The 20,268-nt window shown below is 49.5% G+C and overlaps 1 protein-coding gene across 1 annotated transcript; it reads left to right on the top strand.

Annotated features, from left to right (window-relative positions):
- The first annotated feature begins 589 nt into the window (after positions 1 to 589).
- LOC103528155 (tetraspanin-36) lies at positions 590 to 18,664 on the top strand. Its single transcript, XM_030467343.1, has 7 exons — positions 590 to 683; positions 10,575 to 10,766; positions 11,472 to 11,546; positions 12,112 to 12,207; positions 13,324 to 13,476; positions 15,118 to 15,201; positions 17,887 to 18,664. The coding sequence occupies exons 1-7, from the start codon at positions 624 to 626 to the stop codon at positions 17,971 to 17,973; spliced, it is 747 nt and encodes a 248-aa protein (XP_030323203.1). The 5' UTR covers positions 590 to 623; the 3' UTR covers positions 17,974 to 18,664.
- The last annotated feature ends 1,604 nt before the right edge of the window (positions 18,665 to 20,268 follow it).

Raw genomic sequence — 20,268 nt, 5'->3', positions numbered from 1 at the left:
GAAGTGCTGGAATGTGTCCAGAGAAGGGCAATGGAGTTTGGGAAGGGTCTGGAGCACAACTCTGCCCAGGAACAGCTGAGTGACCTGGAGCAAAAAAGGCAATTTCAAAGCTGTGTGTGGAGATGTGGTGCTGAGAACCATGGTTTAGTGGTGGGCTTGGCAGTGCTGGGTTAAGGGTTGGACATCAGGGACTTTTCCAACCAAAGCATCTCTCTGAATCTATGGCTGTAATGTTCGAGTGTCCAAACCCAGACTGTGGCTGTAGTCCTGGGAAAACCATCAGGAGTTGCCAAACCAGAAAGTTGGAGAAGCTTTGGAGGAAGGGAAACACTCAGCTGTCATTTAGCAAGCCTGGAAGGCAGCTCTGATGGAAACCTTTCAGGCACAGTGAGCACTTTTCACATCTTTTTTTCACCGAGCTTGAAAGCTGCAGAAGTTAAAAAAAAACACCCAAAACCCCCAACAACCTTGCTGAACTCAACACTCATTTGCTTTGACGTTTGTTACCGGGATTACCCAACCCACAGGGCGGGTTCAGGGGCGGTTCTAGGGGCGGTCCTACACGAACCCAAAGCTGGTTCGTGCTTAGTTTTTCCCAGAGCTGCTTCTTCTCCCCCCAGATCATGGACTGTGGCGTGATCACCTCCAAGAGCATCCTGCTGCTGCTGAGCCTCGCCTTCTGGGTGAGGGTGCTGGGACCCAGGAGGGGTGGGAGGTGGGGGGGGATTCCAGAGGTTTGGAGCCTCTAAGTTTCTGAGAGGAAAGAAAATGGTTGAAAGTTGTTTGGTTTTTTTTTTTTTCAGAGTGTTTTTAATCCAGCAACTGTTTTCTTGGAACAATCTACAGACTAATTTTGGGCTTGGAAAGAAGTGGAGCAGTAGGGTGAGGGTGGGCACCAGGGCTGCCCTCCCTTTTTGGGGTGAGGAAAAGGGCTGAGGACTTTGTTCCAGCTGTGTTTTGCTCTCTCCATATCACTTCCTTAAGAAATACTTACAAGCAATTAAAAAAGAAAAAAAAAAGCAGGGTGTTTGTGTAGTTTTCTCCCAGGTTTTTTTTGTTTAGGAGCATCAGAGGGGGCTGCTTTGAAGAGTTGGTTATTATTTTGGAACCAGTCTTGAGGGTTTTTTTCTGTGTGGAGAAGATTATGTGACCCCTCTTATCAGCCAGGGACCTGCTCTGGGAAGAGGGGCCCAGTTAACCCTGGGGTTTGTGGGGTGTTCACAGAATTATGAGGAAGGGACCTCTAGAGATCATCAAGTTCCCATCTGCTTTGTAGAGCTTGAGTATTTTCCAACCTGGTGTTGGGTGCTTGATCCTAGAAGTGTCTCTGGTAGTTTTCCTGCTGGAGGGGTACACTCTGACAGTGGTTTAAGCTTGAGGTCACCTGGATCCATGGACCAGCAGTAATTATTTTTCTGCAGCCTCTGAATTTAGGGTGACCCAAACCAGCCCTTTGTTGTTTTGGGATTTGTTTGTTTGGTTTTTTTCTCTAGTGAAGAGCAATGCAGCCTCCAAGCCTCTGGCATTTATTTAGAGGCTGCTTCCAGCATCAGATGTGGTAATCACATTCCTGCAGCAGAACTGTAGAACCTGGAATTCAGGTTTTAGGAGGGTGGGGAAAGAGGAGCTGAGGCTTTTTCTGCTCTTTCAGAGCCTTTTTAACAGTTTAACAGTCCAAAGTCCCATGTAGTTATCAAAACACAGCACCTGTCAAGAGCATTAAACTTCTTTTCCAAGGAGTAGTTCATGCTCAGGCCTTGCATGCTGCAAAGTTTGCTTGGAAATTATTAAAGAAAATGATTCACCACCTGTATATTCAACAGCTGGTGCAGCTATGGTGTTTTGCCAAAGGTTATGGCTTAGAAACATCCTAAAAAGGGAACAAATCCTCTGATGGTTATTGTTGTGCAGGGGTGAAGAGAGATTTTTCCAGAATGCCAAGGAGTAGCTTGCTAAATGAGGTGAAAAAACAACTTTTCTCTTAGCCACCAGGCTCAGCATCCTACCTGGAGGTCATTCTGAAGTGAGGGTGAGACTGGGGAAGCTGGAAGTGGGCATAACCTCCCCAGACAAGGCATTGATTAGGAGCTGCTTTTAATTAAATGTGGTCCTTCAAGCTGTGGGAAATCTGCAAACCTCCAATTTTGCTTTTTAGCACCTAATAATTAGGTCTAAGTGTGTGGGTATTTTGGTAAGTGGGTGCTCACCTGTTTGAGGTGAGGATTTGGGCTGTTGGTTTGACTCTGGTCACCTAGATGAGGGAGAGGAAGAGTCTGAGGAGGTTCTGATGTTTTTGCCACTCTCTTGTGAGGGGATTTGGCTGGATGAGATTTGATGATCCTTCTGGAAGGGGAGAGGTGAACTGCTGGGGTTCACTTGCTGGTTCAAGGGAAGAAACTGGGCATCTCTGGAAGCTGGAAATTTCCTGCTCTGATATTTTTGTCTATTTCTGAGCACCTTCTCAGGTTGCTTTTCTTCTAACCCCCTTTTTTTTTTTTTTTTTTAATCCCCTATCTCCTTTCTCCACCTTCTGTCAGTGGGTTTGGAAAATTTCTTTGACCCAGGAGTTTCCAAAAAGCAGGGATCAAATGTGTTTTGGTTCCTAGTGTCAGCTCTGCTTTGAGGAAGTACTTGTGCTGCTCTGACATTTGTCTGCTCTGTGCTTCACCTATCTCCTTGGCTCTTGGTGCACCCAAGACCCAAAGCTACTTGTTTTCACCCTCTCTGTGGTTTTCTGGATAATTAAAAAATAGAAATGAAAAAAAAACCACCCTCAGTGAGGAGGAGAACTGCTAATCCTTTGATGGGATTAAAAGTGCAGGGAGCAGCAAGGATTATGCTGGAGATTATTGGTATTAGAATAATAGAATGGGCTGGGTTGGAAGGGAGCTCAGAGCTCATCAAGTCCAACCCTTGATCCACTCCCCCCGTGGTTCCCAGCCCATGGCACTGAGTGCCACATCCAGGCTCTTTGGAAAGATCTCCAGACACGGAGAATCCACTACTTCCCTGGGCAGCCCATTCCAAGGGCTGATCACCCTCTCCAGAAAGAAATTCTTTCTCATCTCCAACCTAAACCTCCCCTGGCACAACTTGAGACCCTTTGTGCCCTCTTGTCTTGCTGAGAGTTGCCTGGGAAAAGAGCCCAACCCCCCCCTGGCTCCAACCTCCTTTCAGGGAGTTGCAGAGAGTGATGAGGTCTCCCCTGAGCCTCCTCTTCTCCAGCCTCAACACCCCCAGCTCCCTCAGCCCTTCCTTCCTCCCAGGAATTCTGCTGGATCCCTTCCCAGCCTCCTTGCTCTTCTCTGCACCTGCTCCAGCACCTCAAGCTCCTTCCTGAGGGACTTGCTGAGGGGCCCAGAACTGGACACAGGTCTCCTGCCTTCTCATGGCCTCAGGGACCCTTGGGGACTGTGGTTGGTCCCTGGAAGCACAGGGGAAAGGGTTAAGTTTCTCACACTGCGTGTGTCCCACCATCTGAACACTTCCCTTTTCCTGACCAGGCAAGCACTGATATCTTGGTTTTCATTTTGCCTGGCAGGCCCCTACACATCCAGCAAAGTGGATTTTCCTGAAAGTCAGTTAACTTCTGCTTCCTGATTTGGGGCAAAGTAGCTGAAGATAAGGAGGAGCTTTGGAGAGAATCCAGAGGAGGCCATGAAGATGTTGGGAGGGCTGGAGCAGCTCTGGAGCCAGGCTGAGAGTTGGGGTTGTTGAGGCTGGAGAAGAGAAGGCTGCAGGGAGAGCTTAGAGCACCCTCCAGTGCCTGAAGGGGCTCCAGGAAAGCTGGGGAGGGACTTGGGATGAGAACATGGAGGGATGGGATGGGATGGTTTGAAAATGAAAGAGGAGAGATTTAGGTTTGGTTTTAGGAAGAAGCTCTTGCTGTGAGGGTGAAGAATAATTTTCTTTGCTTGTAAAAAGTTACTGATATGGACAAAGTCAGATCAGGCCAAGTTTTGTGCAGATTTTCCAACTTTTCTTTAGTGCAGGCCCCATTTCTTTCTGTTGTGAAAGAAATGCCATTTTTTGCATCTTATTAGCTCAGTTCCTTTCCTGCCTGGAGGATGCATCTTGCTGAACACACTTGTCAGGGGAATTTGCAGCTTACTCTGTTCTCACAGCTTTTCCTTTTAACACTGTGACTTTGTTACCCCAAACTTTCCAGCTTTTGAAAAAATCCCTTTCTGGTCCACAGCAACAGACAAAAGGATCAAACAACACTCTGAAGTTGGAGTGTTCAACCAAACCCAACAAAACAACCCACAAAACCTCAAACCAACAAACACTGCCTTTTCATTTTGTGCTGAGTTGTTTGGCACCTTCATTTTAGGCAGGTTTGGTAGGAGGAGGAAAGGAGCCTGTGCTGATAAATGCAAATGAACACAAGCTTCTGTTCCCAGAAGGTCAGCTTATTAAAACAAAGAAGAGAAGGTGGAAAAATACCTGTTCTGCCTGACTGAGAGATGCAAATTTGTTTTGTTTTTTTTTATTTTCCTTTTTTCAGAGCAGTTTTATAGAGGGAAGTCTCAGGGGCACCTGCTGTGGCTCTAAGATTTGAATGCCCCTAAGTGTCTCTAGAAGGGCAGGGGCTGGTGGGCATCATCAGATAAAAAATTCCCCTTCTGACAGTGAGACACAAGGTAAAAAAAAAATAAAAATCTTGCTGTGCATTTAACAAAAAAAAAAGTGGTGAAGTCTACTCCTTCCCAAGGGTGGTTTGGTATTAGTGAGAGCACTGAGAGCTATCAGGTCCTACCTGATTCTGTTCCACAGGGGATGATTGTATATTCATGGCACTGTGTGTGCAGTAAGTGGTTGGAGAGCTTTCCAGTTTCTTGTCTGGATCACTGTGAGACCTTAGAGCACCTTCCAGTGCCTGAAGGAAAAGCTGGGGAGGGACCTGGGACAAGGCAGGGAGTGAGAACACAAGGGGGAAGGGTTTTAAACTGGAAGAGAGGGACCAGGGCTGTGTGAGACCTGATGGAGGCACAGCAAGGACAGGGATGTGTCTGCTCTGTCACCCCAGAAATCAACCCCTGTCCTGGGCTGCATCCCCAGCAGGGTCAGGGAGGGGATTGTCCCCCTCTGCTCCACTCTGGGGAGACCCCCTGGGGTGCTGGGTCCAGTTCTGGGGTCCCCAAGCCCAGAAGGAGATGGAGCTGTTGGAGTGAGTCCAGAGGAGGCCCTGGAGATGCTGGGAGGGCTGGAGCAGCTCTGGAGCCAGGCTGAGAGAGTTGGGGTTGTTGAGGCTGGAGAAGAGAAGGCTGCAGGGAGACCTTAGAGCACCTTCCAGTGCCTGAAGGGGCTCCAGGAAAGCTGGGGAGGGACTTGGGATGAGAACATGGAGGGATGGGATGAGGGGGAATGGCTTTAAATTTAAAGGAGGGGAGACTGAGGTGAGATCTTAGGAGGAAATTCTTTGGTGTGAGGCTCAAAAGGATTCGTAAATCCACCTTTACCCAAAGGTTCAAATCAAGCTCGTATCCCAGCCTGGAGAAGAGGAGGCTCCCAGGTGAGCTCAGAGCAGCCTTCCAATATCTGAAGGGGCTCCAAGAAAGCTGCGGGAGGGCTTTGGACACGGGGGGGTAGGGAGAGGAGAAGGGAAATGGGTTAAAACTTGGAGAGAAAGGGGAGATTGAGGTTGGAGATGAGGAAGAAATTGTTGAATGTGAGGGTGCTGAGCCCCTGTGCCAGGTTTCCCAGAGAAGCTGTGGCTGCCCCATCCCTGGCAGTGTCTCAGGAAAGGTTGGATGGGGCTTGGAGCAACCTGGGCTTGTGGGAGGTGTCCCTGCAGGGAGTTGGAACTACGAGATCTTTAAGGTTCCTTGCAACCCAAACCAGTCTGGGATTCTATATAGTAACTGTATGTATTTATATCAGTCTATACCTGGCTCAGCTGGCTGCACTAAATATGGAAGAGGTGGGTGAAGTAACTGCTCAAACATCAGCTGAGGAAAACCCCCTTGTTAGGGCTTTGCTTGGTTTCTTTTTGTTTTTTTTTAACCTCAACAAGACAAGAGCTCTATTGTTGGCCCTGAATTTCAGATCTCTGCTTTGTATCAGAGGCATGGCAGATGAAAAAGTGAGTAGTTGTGGAACTGGGTCCTTGGAACACCACAAGCTGTGCTGGGTGAGACAGCAGAGGAGGTCACAGCTGTGTTGCTGGGCTGGGAAAAGGGTTTCCTTCCAGAACTTTCACTTGCCTCACCTCTTCAGCTTGGCTTGGGGAAATCATCAGCTTTGTGCTACCACAGCAGCACTGTTGGGGAGGAAGGGACAAGGTTAGGATGGTCTGCTCACCATTGCTGGTGACTTGGTTATCCCATGTCAAACTTGTGTCACTCCTTGGCTGGCTGTGCTGGGGTTGGTGCCAGTGGCATGGGGCCAAACTGTGCATCTCCTGATCCTATTTTGAGCTGAGGTCTTCTGAAAGTCATCTTCCAGGCAGGAACCCTAAAAAGAATTTATAATATTTAATTTTCTGAATAATTCTGGCAGCTCCAAGATTTATGTGCTGAAATATTTCTCCCCTCTCTGTTCAAAGTTTAGCCCTGGGACTCATCTCCAAAAACACAACAGGGAACAGACTGTTACCTGAAATGCCTCCCCCTGCTGAGTGACTCTGCTTTTCAGGCTTCAAAGTCTTCACTTTGAATTAAAAACCATGAGTGAAGTGTGGCTGTATCTCAGTTTGTAGGGGGGGCAAAAAAGTGAACTTCCTTTAAGCCAAATCTTTACCCAAAGTCTTTTATTTTTACCTCATTACTTTTCTTTATTCTGTTTGGAAGCAGAAGTGCAGAAATTGTAGTAGAGCACTTGCTGGCTCTGTTTTGTCTCTGACCAGAACCCAGACAATCCTGAATGTCACAAGAAAACCTACTCTGAAAATGTTGGTCTGTATTGATATAGATTTGGGCAAGAATCTCCTTGAACTCAACATGAACCCTCTCATCTTTCTCTCTTGGAGCTGATTTGCTAATTTTGGCTTCGTGGGACTTCTGTGAATTGGCTGCACTATTGTTTGGGTGGGTTTTTTTTTTAAGTTTGTGGTAGCCCTTAACTCACAACAAGGTTTGTTTCACAGTTGCTCTGTCTTCAGAGCTGCAAATGGGTTGGAAACCAGGCATAAGGTATAGAGAGGAGGTGAAGAATGTGTCTGTTGCCTTGCAGAAATAAAATCCTAGGGGGTTATTTTGTGTGAAACGTTCTACAGGAAATTTAAATTATTCTGCAGGTTGTCTAGAAGTCCAGAGCAACTTGCAAAGGCTGGAGTTAGGCAGGAGAGCAGAGCTTGATGTCCCCTGGTGATGCCCAGTGGTTGACTTTGCACTTTGCACCTCAACCTTTACACATTAACTAAGTCTACGTGCCCTCTGAGGTTGTGGGCACTCAGCTGTGGGAGAATTTCCCAGCCTGAGTGCTGAGCTCCATCAAAGGACTCAGGAAAAAAACTTCTCATGAGTGGCTGTGCCCAGCTGCAAGCATCTGGTATAAAAATACCCATGCAGGAGGCTCCATGCTGCCAGTGGTCAGCTCCACCTTTGGTTTGGAGTGACTACCTGGGAGGAAATTCCCTAGCCTGGAGGTTTAAATCCTGTGGTGATGGCAGCAGAGGAGAGACCAAGGACAAAGTGGTTTGGAAAGATGGGATGGATGTTTTGAGTCCTACACCTTGCTCACTCCTTCATAGAATCATTGAATCCCAGACTGGTTTGGGTTGGAAGGGACCTTAAAGCTCCTCTATTCCCAACCCCTTTCCATGGGCAGGAACACCTCCCAGGGGTTCCAAGCCCCATCCAGCCTGACCTGAGACACTGCCAGGGATGGGGCAGCCACAGCTTCTCTGGGAAACCTGGCACAGGGGCTCAGCACCCTCACATTCAAGAATTAATTCCCAATGTCTAACCTTAATCTCCTCTCTTCCATCACCTCTTGTTCTGTCCCTCCCTGCCCTTGTCCCAAGTCCCTCCCCAGCTTTCCTGGAGCCCCTTCAGGCACTGGAAGGTGCTCTAAGCTCTCCCTGCAGCCTTCTCTTCTCCAGCCTCAACAACCCCAATTCTCTCAGCCTGGCTCCAGAGCTGCTCCAGCCCTCCCAGCATCTCCAGGGCCTCCTCTGGACTCACTCCAACAGCTCCATCTCCTTCTGGTGTTTGGGTTTCCAGAACCTGACCCAGTACTTTGTGCCCCTGAAGGCCAGGCAGGATGGAGGTGCAGTGTCTTCAGCCTCACCTTTAATGCTGTCACCAGGCACAGGACTTTTCCTGTCCCACTTTCAGTACAAGAGGATCTTGGAGAAGGAAAGGGTGAGGTTGGTGGTAAAGTGAGAAGGCAGGATTTTTCCAGGAAAGGAGTATTTCCCAGAATCTTGCTTTGTAGAGGACCTGCCCTGTTTGAGTCCCAGCAAAGCAGAATGAGTGACACATGATAAATGTCTCTGAGGGTTAGTTTGATCCTAGCTTCATCACTTGGTGCATTTGATCCTGATATTTTGGAGGTCCAGGAATGTAAAAGTGGTGTGGGATGAGAGCTGGGTGCCAAAGAGGGATGTCTTCTGCACTTGGAGGTAAATGTAGGGCAGACAGCAGACCTGGCTGGAGGGGAAGGAGCCAAATGAAATTCAAGGAATTAGCAAGTCCCAGCTCCAGTGAGAGCAGTGTCTGATTCAATTAAAACAGCACTGAGGGAAGTAGTGAACTGCTCTTCAGCCATCTGATGAGATCCAGCTGAAGTCCACAGAAAACAAACAAGTTTTTTCCTTCAGGTTTCCAGAATGTGAGTATGGAAGGTGCTTGGTTTTTACAACCATCATCTTGTGCTGCAGGGTTAAGGAGGGTGGATGAGTTGTAACTCTTGAGAGAATGTTTTCATGCCATTAGTGAGGCACTGCTGAGTCTGTTGGTGTTATTTCCAGGGCTGTTCCCAGTTCTGTGGATAAAAGACTTTGGTCTCCAGAGCTTCCAGTTGGGCAGCTGTCAGTGGTGTGCCCTGTGGTGGCCTCCATCAGCAAAGCAACATTTTGGATAAGAGTTAATTCCTGACATTGATTCTCTGATCTAACAGTCAGCAATCTGTTGCCTCCAGGCAAAGGAGTTGGGGGTTGGACTAGATGATCTTTCGAGGTCCCTTCCAACCTCAAGGATTCTATGATTCTATGATTCTATGAAAGGAGGAACTGTGTTTTGCTGAGATGAAGAGCATTGGTCCCTCTCTTGGTGGTTAATGTTCTAGTGAGCCTGGAATTCTGCCTTCTCTGCATTGAAGTTGGAACAAGCAGATGTTGAGAAGTTCAGATGCAGCATAATTTTATTTTCCTGTCTCTGCATACTGGGGTCATTCCTTCCCAGGTTGAAATGTTAATTTCCCTCTTAGAAATAAGGAAAACTCCCACAGCATCCTCCTGGAAAAGCTGTCAGGCCATGGCTCAGCCAGGAGCACTCTGTGCTGGGTTAGGAACTGGCTGGAGGGCCGGGCCCAGAGAGTGGTGCTGAACGGGGCTGCATCAAAATGGCGGCCGGTCACTAGTGGTGTCCCCCAGGGATCAGTGTTGGGCCCAGTGCTGTTTAATATCTTGAGGGAGGATTTAGAGGAGGGCATTGAGTCCATCCTCAGGAAATTCCCAGCTGACACTAAGCTGGGGGGAAGTGTGGATCAGCTGGAAGGCAGGAGGGCTCTGCAGAGGGACCTGGAGAGACTGGAGAGTTGGGCTGATCCCAAGGGGATGAGGTTGAAGATTCCAAGGGCCGGGTCCTGCACTTTGGCCACAAGAAGCCCCTGGGGAGCTGCAGGCTGGGCAGGGAGTGGTTGCAGCAAGGGAGCTGGGAGTCTGGCTTGCCAGGAAGCTGAAGAGGAGGCAGCAGTGTGGCCAGGTGGCCAAGAAGGCCAATGGCATCCTGGGCTGGCTGAGGAAGAGCGTGGCCAGCAGGTCCAGGGAAGGGATTCTGCCCCTGTGCTCAGCCCTGGGGAGGCCACAGCTTGAGTCCTGTGTCCAGTTCTGGGCCCCTCAGCTCAGGAAGTTGAGGAAGGAGCTTGAGGTGCTGGAGCAGGTGCAGAGAAGAGCAAGGAGGCTGGGAAGGGATCCAGCAGAATTCCTGGGAGGAAGGAAGGGCTGAGGGAGCTGGGGGTGTTGAGGCTGGAGAAGAGGAGGCTCAGGGGAGACCTCATCACTCTCTGCAACTCCCTGAAAGGAGGTTGGAGCCAGGGGGGGGTTGGGCTCTTTTCCCAGGCAACTCTCAGCAAGACAAGAGGGCACAAAGGGTCTCAAGTTGTGCCAGGGGAGGTTTAGGTTGGAGCTGAGAAAGAATTTCTTTCTGGAGAGGGTGATCAGCCCTTGGAATGGGCTGCCCAGGGAAGTAGTGGATTCTCCGTGTCTGGAGCTATTTCCAAAGAGCCTGGATGTGGCACTCAGTGCCATGGGCTGGGAACCACGCGGGGTGTGGATCAAGGGTTGGACTTGATGAGCTCTGAGCTCCCTTCCAACCCAGCCAGTTCTATGATTCTAAGGCCCATATTTACTTCCCTGAACAGATGCTTTAATAAATAACTGCTAATAACTTCCTTGATTGCTTTTGCAGGCAGCAGCAGCTGGTCTCACCTATGTTGGGGCCTATGTCATCAACACCTACAGGAGCTATGACAACTTTCTGCAGGACAAATATGCTCTGTTTCCAGCTGCCATCATTATTTCTGTTGCCATAGTCATGTTCATCATTGGTTTGATTGGTTGGTGTTCTACCTTCCGGGAGTCTCGACTTGGTTTAGGGCTGGTGAGTGCTGCAGATTCTTCCATGTCCCCTCTGTCACCTTGTTGGGTGGCATGGGAGGTGCTACCCTAGACCTAGAAGAGAAGGGAAAAATGGGTTTTGTCAAATGGATGGGTGAAGTAACTGTACAAGCAGATGGCCACAGCTATTTGTTGGAGATGAGTGTGGGGAAAATGTGTTTTGAGAAGTGAGGTGGTGGGGAGGGAGTAGGAGGAGATAGAAATGTCCAAAACAAGCAAAAAAAAAATTAAAATAACTTTAAAAAAAAAATTTTTTTTTGCTGACTCTACTTCTCTGAATCCTGAGTGTGCCTCAACTTCTTCTAGAAAGTCCAGAAACTTCTTTTGAAAGCCCAGAAATGTTCAGGCTGAGGAACTTGAGGCCCCCAGCTGATGCCTTGAAGGCAATCTGAGCTCAGCTTGGCTGCTGGTTTAGCTGAGCAGCATCCTGTTCCACAGCCACCTCCTGAAGAGCTTCAGAGGCTCTTGACCCAGATCACATCATGGCAGTGGTCAGGGGGTTGCCTACGCTGGGCACAGATCCTGTGGAACCAAGGTCACCTCCTGTTCTAAATGATTTTCTGGAAACAATTAGGATTAGAGAAGCACCAACAGGAAATAGTTCCTTCCCACTGTAAATTACTGGATTATGTGCAGTTGAATTGAAATGCTGTGGAATTCTTCTTTACAGTCTCTCTTTTCCTTTCAGTTTTTGGCCATTATCCTGATTATCTTCATTGCAGAAGTGTCTGCTTTTGTCCTGGGATTTGTTTACAGGGAAAAGGTAAGCAAAGAATTACCTAAAAGTAAAGAATAGATCTTGTTGGAGAATCCCAGTATATCCAGTTTCCTTCCACCTCAGCCCCTATCCTGAAATCTGCAGGGCAGGGATGGGGATGTCACCATCACCATTTGGATCACTCTTTATTGGTGAAAGAAGCCAAAAGGCTGAAAATCACTGCAACTGGATTAAACAGTTGTTGATGCTCTCAAAGAAGGTCTATTAGAATCATAGAATGGTTTGGGTAGGAAGGGACCCTAAAACTCATCCAGTTCCAACCCCCCTGCATAGGCAGGGACATTTCCCACTTGACCAGGTTGCTCCAAGCCCCATCCAACCTGGCCCTGAAAGGGGACAGAAGCTTCTATCCAAGGAATGTGATTCTGGGGAAGTGCTGCCTGCATTTTATCCAAAACACCACGTGACTTTTATCTTTATTTCATTTAATTTTTTTTTCTTCCCTCACTTATTCAGGCTACAGATCTTTTGCACTTTCCACTGAGTAAAGAAATTCCTTGCTCTGGTGTGAAAACAAAATGTTTGTGGTTTTTTTTCCCTCTCTAAATAGGTAAAAACTGATGTGCAAAGCACAATGCACTCAGTCTTTGAGAAATATGATGGGAGAAGTCCAGAGTCTACTGTTATGGATTACCTGCAAGGACAGGTGAGGAATTATTTATGTTGTCCTGAGAATTGTTTAGAAAAGAACAATTGGAGTCCTTAGCAAGAAATTTAGGCTGGGGAAGGGGGAGGAGAGGTAATAATAATAAAGAGATGAAAAATAAGTAATAAATAAGAGGTAATAATGTGTGGAGGGAGGTTGATTTGTAGTCCCTACAGCTGTCTTCCTGCTCCTTGTAAATCATTTGCATTCTGAGGTCAGCTCTTGCCCCAAAAGCCTGAGAGGTTTCACTCAGTGTTACAATTCATTGAAACAGAATGTCAGGGGTTGGGAGGAACCTCTGGAGATGATCCAGTCCAACCCCCCTGTCACAGCAGGATCCCCCAGGAACAGATCCAGGGGGGTTTGGAAGCCTCCAGAGCAGGAGACTCCACAACCTCTCTGGGCAGCCTGGGCCAGGGCTCCCTCACCCTCACAGGAAAGAAGTTTCTCCTCATGGTGAGCTGGAACTTCCCATGTTCTACCTTCACCCCATTATTCCTTGTCCTGTTCCTGGGCACCACTGAACAGAGATTGGCCCCTTCCTCTTGCCCCCCACCCCTCAGATATTGATGGACATTCAGAGATCCCCTCTCAGCCCTCTTTTCTCCAGGGCTCTCACTCTTTCTCCCCAGCAGAGATGCTCAGGTCCCTTCATCATCCCCATAGCTCTCCCTTGGACTCTTTCCAGTAGATCCCTGAACTGGGAAGCCCAAAACTGGATCCAGTATTCCAGGTGTGGTCTCCCCAGGGCAGAGTAGAGGGGCAGGAGAACCTCCTTGGATCTGCTGGACACACTTTTCCTGATGCCCACCAGGACACCATTGTTTTCTTGGCCTCAAGGGCACATTGCTGACCCATGGAGAATTTCCTGCCCACCTGGACTCCAAGGGCTTGTTCCATGGAGCTGCTTTCCAGCAGGACATCCCCTCATTTCTACTGGTGGGATGGAGTTATTCTTCCCCAGATCCAGGACTCTCCATTTGTCCTTACTGAGCTTCATGAAGTTCACCTTTGCCCATCTCTCTAGTCTCTAGTTGTTGGATTTATGTTCTTATATATTTACACATCTCTATATTTCTCACGAGTTGTCTTGGTTTTTGTTTGTTTGTTTATCAGCTTCACTGTTGTGGGGTGAATAACTACAGTGACTGGACAACCACAGCTTGGTTTAATTCCACTGGTAACAGCAGTGTCCCCCTGAGCTGCTGTAGGCAGGAGGTGGTGAACTGCACAGGACGTCTGGATCAGCCAGAGGAGCTCAATACAAGGGTGAGGATGAAGGTTCCCATCTGAGCCAGGATCTTTCTCTGAAAGGACTTGAGGCTGAGAAAACATCATCCAATTCTTTTCAGCCATTTGTCCCCTACACCTTTTCCTCCCCATGGTTTTCCTCCAGCTCACTGCATTTTCATGTAATTCTATAAAAGCTCCTAGATGGAGGAGGGACAAGAAGTCTGGATGCTTGGTCTTGTCTGTCTGCTTCTAACAGTCCTGTTTTGTGCTGCTACAGACACAAGATGACAAGAGTGGTGGTTGTGGGCATTTAGTTGTGTTCAAACAGATTTGGGGTAGGGGGAGAGACTCTTCTAGGATTGACCATTCATCTGGAAAAACACACAGAATCATGGAGTTGTTCTAGTTGCAAAAGACCTTGGAGATCATCCAGTCCAACCCTTAACCCAGCACTGCCCCATGTCCCTCAGCACCACATCTCCAGGGCTTGGAAATCCCTCCAGGAATGATGGGGACTCCAGGCCCTGCCAACCCTTGCCAGGGAGAAATTGTTCCCCAGCTCCAACCTAAACCTCCCCTAAAGGCTCAGTGGAGGGTTAGGAGATGCCACCTGTCCCCATGGGGGTCCTGAGCTTGCTGTGCCACCCTGAGCTCTGCAGCCTCTGCACTTGGCTCTGGAGTGGCTCTGAGCAGAGTTCCACTTGGAGGGATCTCATCAGGCTCTGCAGAGAGTCACACAATCCTTGGGCTTGGAAAAAAACCTGGGAGAGCATCAACTCCAACCCTTAACCCAGCACTGCCAAGGCCACCACTGCCCCATGGCCCTCAGCACCACATCTCCAGGCCTTGGAAATCCCTCCAGGAATGATGGGGACTCCAGCCCTGCCCTGGGCAGCCTGGGCCAGGCCCTGACAACCCTTGCCAGGGAGAAATTCTTCCCAAGCTCCAATCTAAACCTCCAGCTCAATTCCTCTTCTCCCATCCCTTCTTCCTTGGGAGCAGAGCCCAACCCCCCCCCTGGCTCCAACCTCCTCTCAGGGGCTTGCAGAGAGCCAGAAGGTCTCCCCTCAGCCTCCTCCAAACCCAACATTCCCAATTCCCTCAGCTGCTCCTCACAAGTTCTCCAGAACCTTCTCCTTGTGCTCCAGACCCTTCCCCAGCTCTGTTGCCCTGACACAAGCCAGGATGCTGGTGGTCTTCTTGGCCACCTGGGCACCCCCTGGCTCCTCTTCAGCCACTGTCACCCCCAGCTCCTTTCCCTCTGGGCACTTTCCAGCCCCAAGCCTGGAGCATTGCCTGGGGTTGGGGTCACCCAAGTGCAGGACTCAACACTTGGCTGGGCTGAACCTCACATTACTGACCTCATCCCATTGACCCAGCCTGTAGATGGGAGAAATCTTGCAGGAGAAATCAAGAGAAATCTTGAAACCATCACCCACCACCCACACCACTCAGGCACCCTTCTCCCTCTCCAATCCCTTGTTCCTTGGGAGCAGAGCCCGACCCCCCCTGGCTCCAACCTCCTCTTAGGGAGCAGAGGGGATTCTGAGAAGCAACAAATTGTCAGTGCCTCTCCCCAACCAAGAGGTCAATGAGAAGCCACTGGGTTTGGAAGACAGGACTGAAAGCTTTCAGGTCCATCTTTTGATTTGTTTTCACCCATCTCTTTCATGGCAGGGCTGTGCAGAGGAACTGGAGTTGGGGCTGCAGAGTGTCACCAGCTATGCAATGCTTGTAATCCTGGGGTTTGCCATTGTAAAGGTAAATATTTTATCTTTTCCCTCATGGAAAATAATCCAGTTTATCCTTTGATGCTGAGGCTTTTTCTTCTGCTATGTCCTGTTAGCCTACAGTTGTTTTTTCTGGCTTTGAAGTAGCTTCACTCTTGTTTTCTTCCAACTTTAGCATGCATGATGATAAGGGGAGGGATACAAAAAGGCAGTAGGGAATATGGGGTAATAAGTCAACAGCAAATCCATTTTGATCATTTGGTAAGGAGTAGAAAAAGCTGGGTGTGCTAGAAGGCCTTGGGATGTAATTCTTTATTAAAACAACCAGCTTTTCTATATTGAACTGGGATTTTAAAAATTGCTCATCAATGTGTGATTTTTACATGTAGCCCAATGAATACTTTGTAGAGCTGGAATTAAAATGGATTAGAAGTATGACTGGGAATGAAACTGGCAGGGCTGTTTAGAGACTTCCAAGATAGAATGAAATGAAATGTGAGATCAGATCCACCTTATGAGGGGAAAAGTGGATTTGAAAAACCCTGACTTCAAACTCCTGGTGATTGGCACGTCACTGAGGTGCACAGGCATTTCTTTGAAGATTTGACCCATCAGTTTTATCCTGGTGGTTTGTCATTGTTCTCTGTAGCTGCTCCCCAAGATGAATTAACCTGTTCCTTGTTGGCAGAGATTTGAACCATTTAATAACAGCAAAGTGCTTTTGTCTTTGACCATCTCTATCAAGTTTGGCTGTAAGGAAAGCCACTGCAGAACACTTAATGTTTAATACCCAGCTCCTGGCTCACTGGGGACATCCCAGATGACTGGAAGTTGGGGAATGTCACCCCAATCCACAAAACGAGCCGGAAAGAGGACCCAGGAAACTCCAGACCCGTCAGCCTGACCTCAGTGCCTGGCAGGGTCATGGAACAGCTCATCCTGAGGGCAATCACACAGCACCTGCAGGATGGGCAAGGGATCAGACCCAGCCAGCACGGGGTTAGGAAGGGCAGGTCCTGTCTGACCAACCTGAGCTCCTTTTCTGATTCTCCTGGAAAAGCTGTCAGACCGCAGCTTGGACAGGAGCACTCTGTGCTGGGTTAGGAACTGGCTGGAGGGCCGGGCCCAGAGAGTGGTGCTGAACGGGGCTGCATCAAAATGGCGGCCGGTCACTAGTGGTGTCCCCCAGGGATCAGTGTTGGGCCCAGTGCTGTTTAATATCTTGAGGGAGGATTTAGAGGAGGGCATTGAGTCCATCCTCAGGAAATTCCCAGCTGACACTAAGCTGGGGGGAAGTGTGGATCAGCTGGAAGGCAGGAGGGCTCTGCAGAGGGACCTGGAGAGACTGGAGAGTTGGGCTGATGCCAAGGGGATGAGGTTGAAGATTCCAAGGGCCGGGTCCTGCACTTTGGCCACAAGAAGCCCCTGGGGAGCTCCAGGCTGGGCAGGGAGTGGTTGCAGCAAGGGAGCTGGGAGTCTGGCTTGGCAGGAAGCTGAAGAGGAGGCAGCAGTGTGGCCAGGTGGGCAAGAAGGCCAATGGCATCCTGGGCTGGCTGAGGAAGAGTGTGGCCAGCAGGTCCAGGGAAGGGATTCTGCCCCTGTGCTCAGCCCTGGGGAGGCCACAGCTTGAGTCCTGTGTCCAGTTCTGGGCCCCTCAGGAAGTTCAGGAAGGAGATTGAGGTGCTGGAGCAGGTCCAAAGGAGGGCAACCAGGCTGGTGAAGGGACTCGAGCACAGACCCTATGAGGAGAGGCTGAGGGAGCTGGGGGTGTTGAGGCTGGAGAAGAGGAGGCTCAGGGGAGACCTCATCACTCTCTGCAACTCCCTGAAAGGAGGTTGGAGCCAGGGGGGGTTGGGCTCTTTTCCCAGGCAACTCTCAGCAAGACAAGAGGGCACAAAGGGTCTCAAGTTGTGCCAGGGGAGGTTTAGGTTGGAGCTGAGAAAGAATTTCTTTCTGGAGAGGGTGATCAGCCCTTGGAATGGGCTGCCCAGGGAAGTAGTGGATTCTCCGTGTCTGGAGCTCTTTCCAAAGAGCCTGGATGTTGCACTCAGTGCCATGGGCTGGGAACCACGGGGGGAGTGGATCAAGGGTTGGACTCGATGAGCTCTGAGGTCCCTTCCAACCCAGCCCATTCTGTGATTCTATGAATCCTCAGCTCAGTGCAGAAGCCAAAGTCTCAGGATGCCACCTCAGGGGCTTGGCTCAGTTGAACTTTCTTAATTTTGGCCCTAACACAAAATTAATTGTTCACAGCATTTGACCTCGTGAGTTTAAATTCCTCACTGACACTGCATCATCTCCCTTCCCTCTACTCTTTCTTTACATGTAAATGTTTGTGATCAACCCTCCCATCACCATCTCTCCTGCCATCATCTCCAATGATTGCCTTAGCATATTCTGCTGTATATCTAGTTGCAAATTTTATATATATATTTATATATTTTACACATGTACATCCAGAATAATCCCACCCTTTCACTGAGTTTTTTCCCCATAGTAAGAGAATTTAGAAGCTAATCTGGATTTTTAAATTCATATGAGAAACCAGGGAGGAAAAAGTTAACCTGGACCTATTGAAGTAGATATGGAAAAAAAAATAAATCACTTTGTGCAGATGTGTTTTCTAAGTAGCTTTTTTTGGAGGAAAAGAACATGTTTGGTCTGGTGACTACAATGAAATCCAGCAGAACTAAATCTCTTTCTCTCTCTTTTTCAGTTCTTTGGCATGCTGAGTGTTTGTGTGCTTACTTGCAAGAAAGAAGAAAGTGAATATCAGCCTCTTTACTCTGGGGTGTTTGCTTAACAAAATGCCAAGATGCCTTTTGCTTCCTGAGGATAAGCCAGCCTTGTAAAGCTGAACACTGAAAGACAATTTATGACCTTACTGCCAAATACTTTGGTTTACTTTCGTGAAACAGAGCATTGCCTGTTGACTTGGGAAAATCCCTTGTGGGTGATGTGATTTCAATATTCCGTGCCCCAAGTAGCCTGATCTTGCATCCAACAGCTTCCTGTCAGGTTCCTGTAGGTTTGGATGTGTGATTTTTATGTAGCACCAGCTGGTGTGAAAGGCTCCAGAAAGAATCTTCCTTAGGCAGTTCTTTCCTCTGTCCCACAAGCTCGCAGGAGAAATGTTCTTTTTAATCACTAAACTGAGACTGCAGGAAGGGTTTCAGCTGTCTGCATGCACCTCAGATCATTCCCATGGCGTGCTTAAAACAGCAGAAGAAAGTTTTGAATGTCAAGCTCAGATATTCTGCATAAGCACGAGGAGTCAGAATACAATTTCTCTGTATCTGATGGTGTTTCTCGTATTTTTAATTTTTAAAAAATCCTCCTTATGGCTGTATGTTGTAACTCACTTCACTGCAGAGGTTCTTAAGAGCTGTTTAGAACCTGAAACTTGTTTTAAAGCAGCTAACAAATGTGAACAGCTCCAGGCTAGGAGGGGACGCGTTTTGGGGCTTGGGACATCTATGGCTTGCTGGTTTTTGTTTGTTTTTTCTTTTTTAATTATTTGTCATTAAAGATTGCTTATGAAATAAGGCTTTAGGATTCCTTCTCCTTTTGCTGATGCTTTGTTTGCGGGACAATCTATTTCTCATTTCTTAAGGTTTTTTGGCTCTTTTTAGGGATGGCATGTGGGGAGGGAACTCCAAGCTCTTCTTTGTTACGACATCATGGAAATCCAAGGGTGTATTTATTTCTTTTTTTTCTTTGGAGAGATAAGTAAGGAACCTTTGTAACTGGAGCTAAACAGAAGGAGTTTGGGGTAAATGTAAGCTTTTTATCTTCCCCCCCTTTCCAAGAAGAAAGCCATGGTTGGCAATGATGTTTTCCCCACCAGGACGAGTCTGTCGCTGAAAAGCGACTTTTAATTTTTATTTATCGACTGCTGAGCACCGAAATAAACCGAATTTATACAACCTATTAACATCTGTTGGCTCGGCTTTGCTGGTAGAATCCTGACCGCCTCTGCTCCGCTGCTCTGAGGCGAAATCCCCTCAGCAGCCCCGGCCCCGCAGCGGCGGGAAAACCTTTCCCTCAGGTTCGGAGAGCACGGTCCATAGGCGGGGGGAGCCGGATCCCTGAGGTTCGGGGAGCCCGGTCCGTGGGCAGGGAGGAGCCGGATCCCCGAGGTTCGGGGAGCCCGGTCCATAGGCACAGGGGAGCCAGTTTCCTCAGGTTCGGGGAGCCCGGTCCATGGGCAGGGAGGAAGGCGGTCCCCTGAGATGCGAGAAGGCGGTTCCCTGAGGTTCGGGGAGCCCGGTCCGTGGGCAGGGAAGAGCCGGTTCCCTCAGGTTCGGGGAGCCCGGTCCGTGGGCAGGGAAGAGCCGGTTCCCTCAGGTTCGGGGAGCCCGGTCCACGGGCGGGAGGAAGGTGGTCCCCTGAGGTACGAGACGGCGGTTCCCTCAGGTTCGGGGAGCCCGGTCCATAGGCAGGGAAGAGCCGGTTCCCACAGGTTCGGGGAGCCCGATCCCTGGGAGGGAGGAAGGCGGATCCCTGAGGTTCGGGGAGCCCGGTCCATAGGCAGGGAGGAGCCGGTTCCCTCAGGTTCAGGGAGCCCGGTCCATGGGCAGGGAGAAGCCGGTTCCCTGAGGTTCGGGGAGCCCGGTCCATAGGCAGGGAAGAGCCAGTTCCCTCAGGTTCGGGGAGCCCGGTCCGTGGGCAGGGAGGAGCCGGTTCCCTCAGGTTCGGGGAGCCCGATCTGTGGGCGGGAGGAAGGCGGATCCCTGAGGTTCGGGGAGCCCGGTCCATGGGCGGGAGGAAGGTGGTCCCCTGAGGTACGAGAAGGCGGTTCCCTCAGGTTCGGGGAGCCCGGTCCATAGGCAGGGAAGAGCCGGTTCCCACAGGTTCGGGGAGCCCGATCCCTGGGAGGGAGGAAGGCGGATCCCTGAGGTTCGGGGAGCCCGGTCCATAGGCAGGGAGGAGCCGGTTCCCTCAGGTTCAGGGAGCCCGGTCCATGGGCAGGGAGAAGCCGGTTCCCTGAGGTTCGGGGAGCCCGGTCCATAGGCAGGGAAGAGCCAGTTCCCTCAGGTTCGGGGAGCCCGGTCCGTGGGCAGGGAGGAGCCGGTTCCCTCAGGTTCGGGGAGCCCGA

The sequence above is a fragment of the Calypte anna genome, chromosome Z, assembly GCF_003957555.1.
Source record: "Calypte anna isolate BGI_N300 chromosome Z, bCalAnn1_v1.p, whole genome shotgun sequence".
Classification (NCBI taxonomy): Eukaryota; Metazoa; Chordata; class Aves; order Apodiformes; family Trochilidae; genus Calypte; species Calypte anna.
This window is presented reverse-complemented; position numbering and strand designations above follow the sequence as displayed.

What these genes read in the sequence shown, in the direction of transcription:
- LOC103528155 (XM_030467343.1), top strand. Translation starts at nt 624, where the DNA reads ATGGACTGTGGCGTGATCACCTCCAAGAGCATCCTGCTGCTGCTGAGC. An exon ending in TGCTGAGCCTCGCCTTCTGG is followed by an intron (nt 684 to 10,574) that starts GTGAGGGTGCTG and finishes TTGCTTTTGCAG; the next exon opens with GCAGCAGCAGCTGGTCTCAC. An exon ending in CTCGACTTGGTTTAGGGCTG is followed by an intron (nt 10,767 to 11,471) that starts GTGAGTGCTGCA and finishes TTTTCCTTTCAG; the next exon opens with TTTTTGGCCATTATCCTGAT.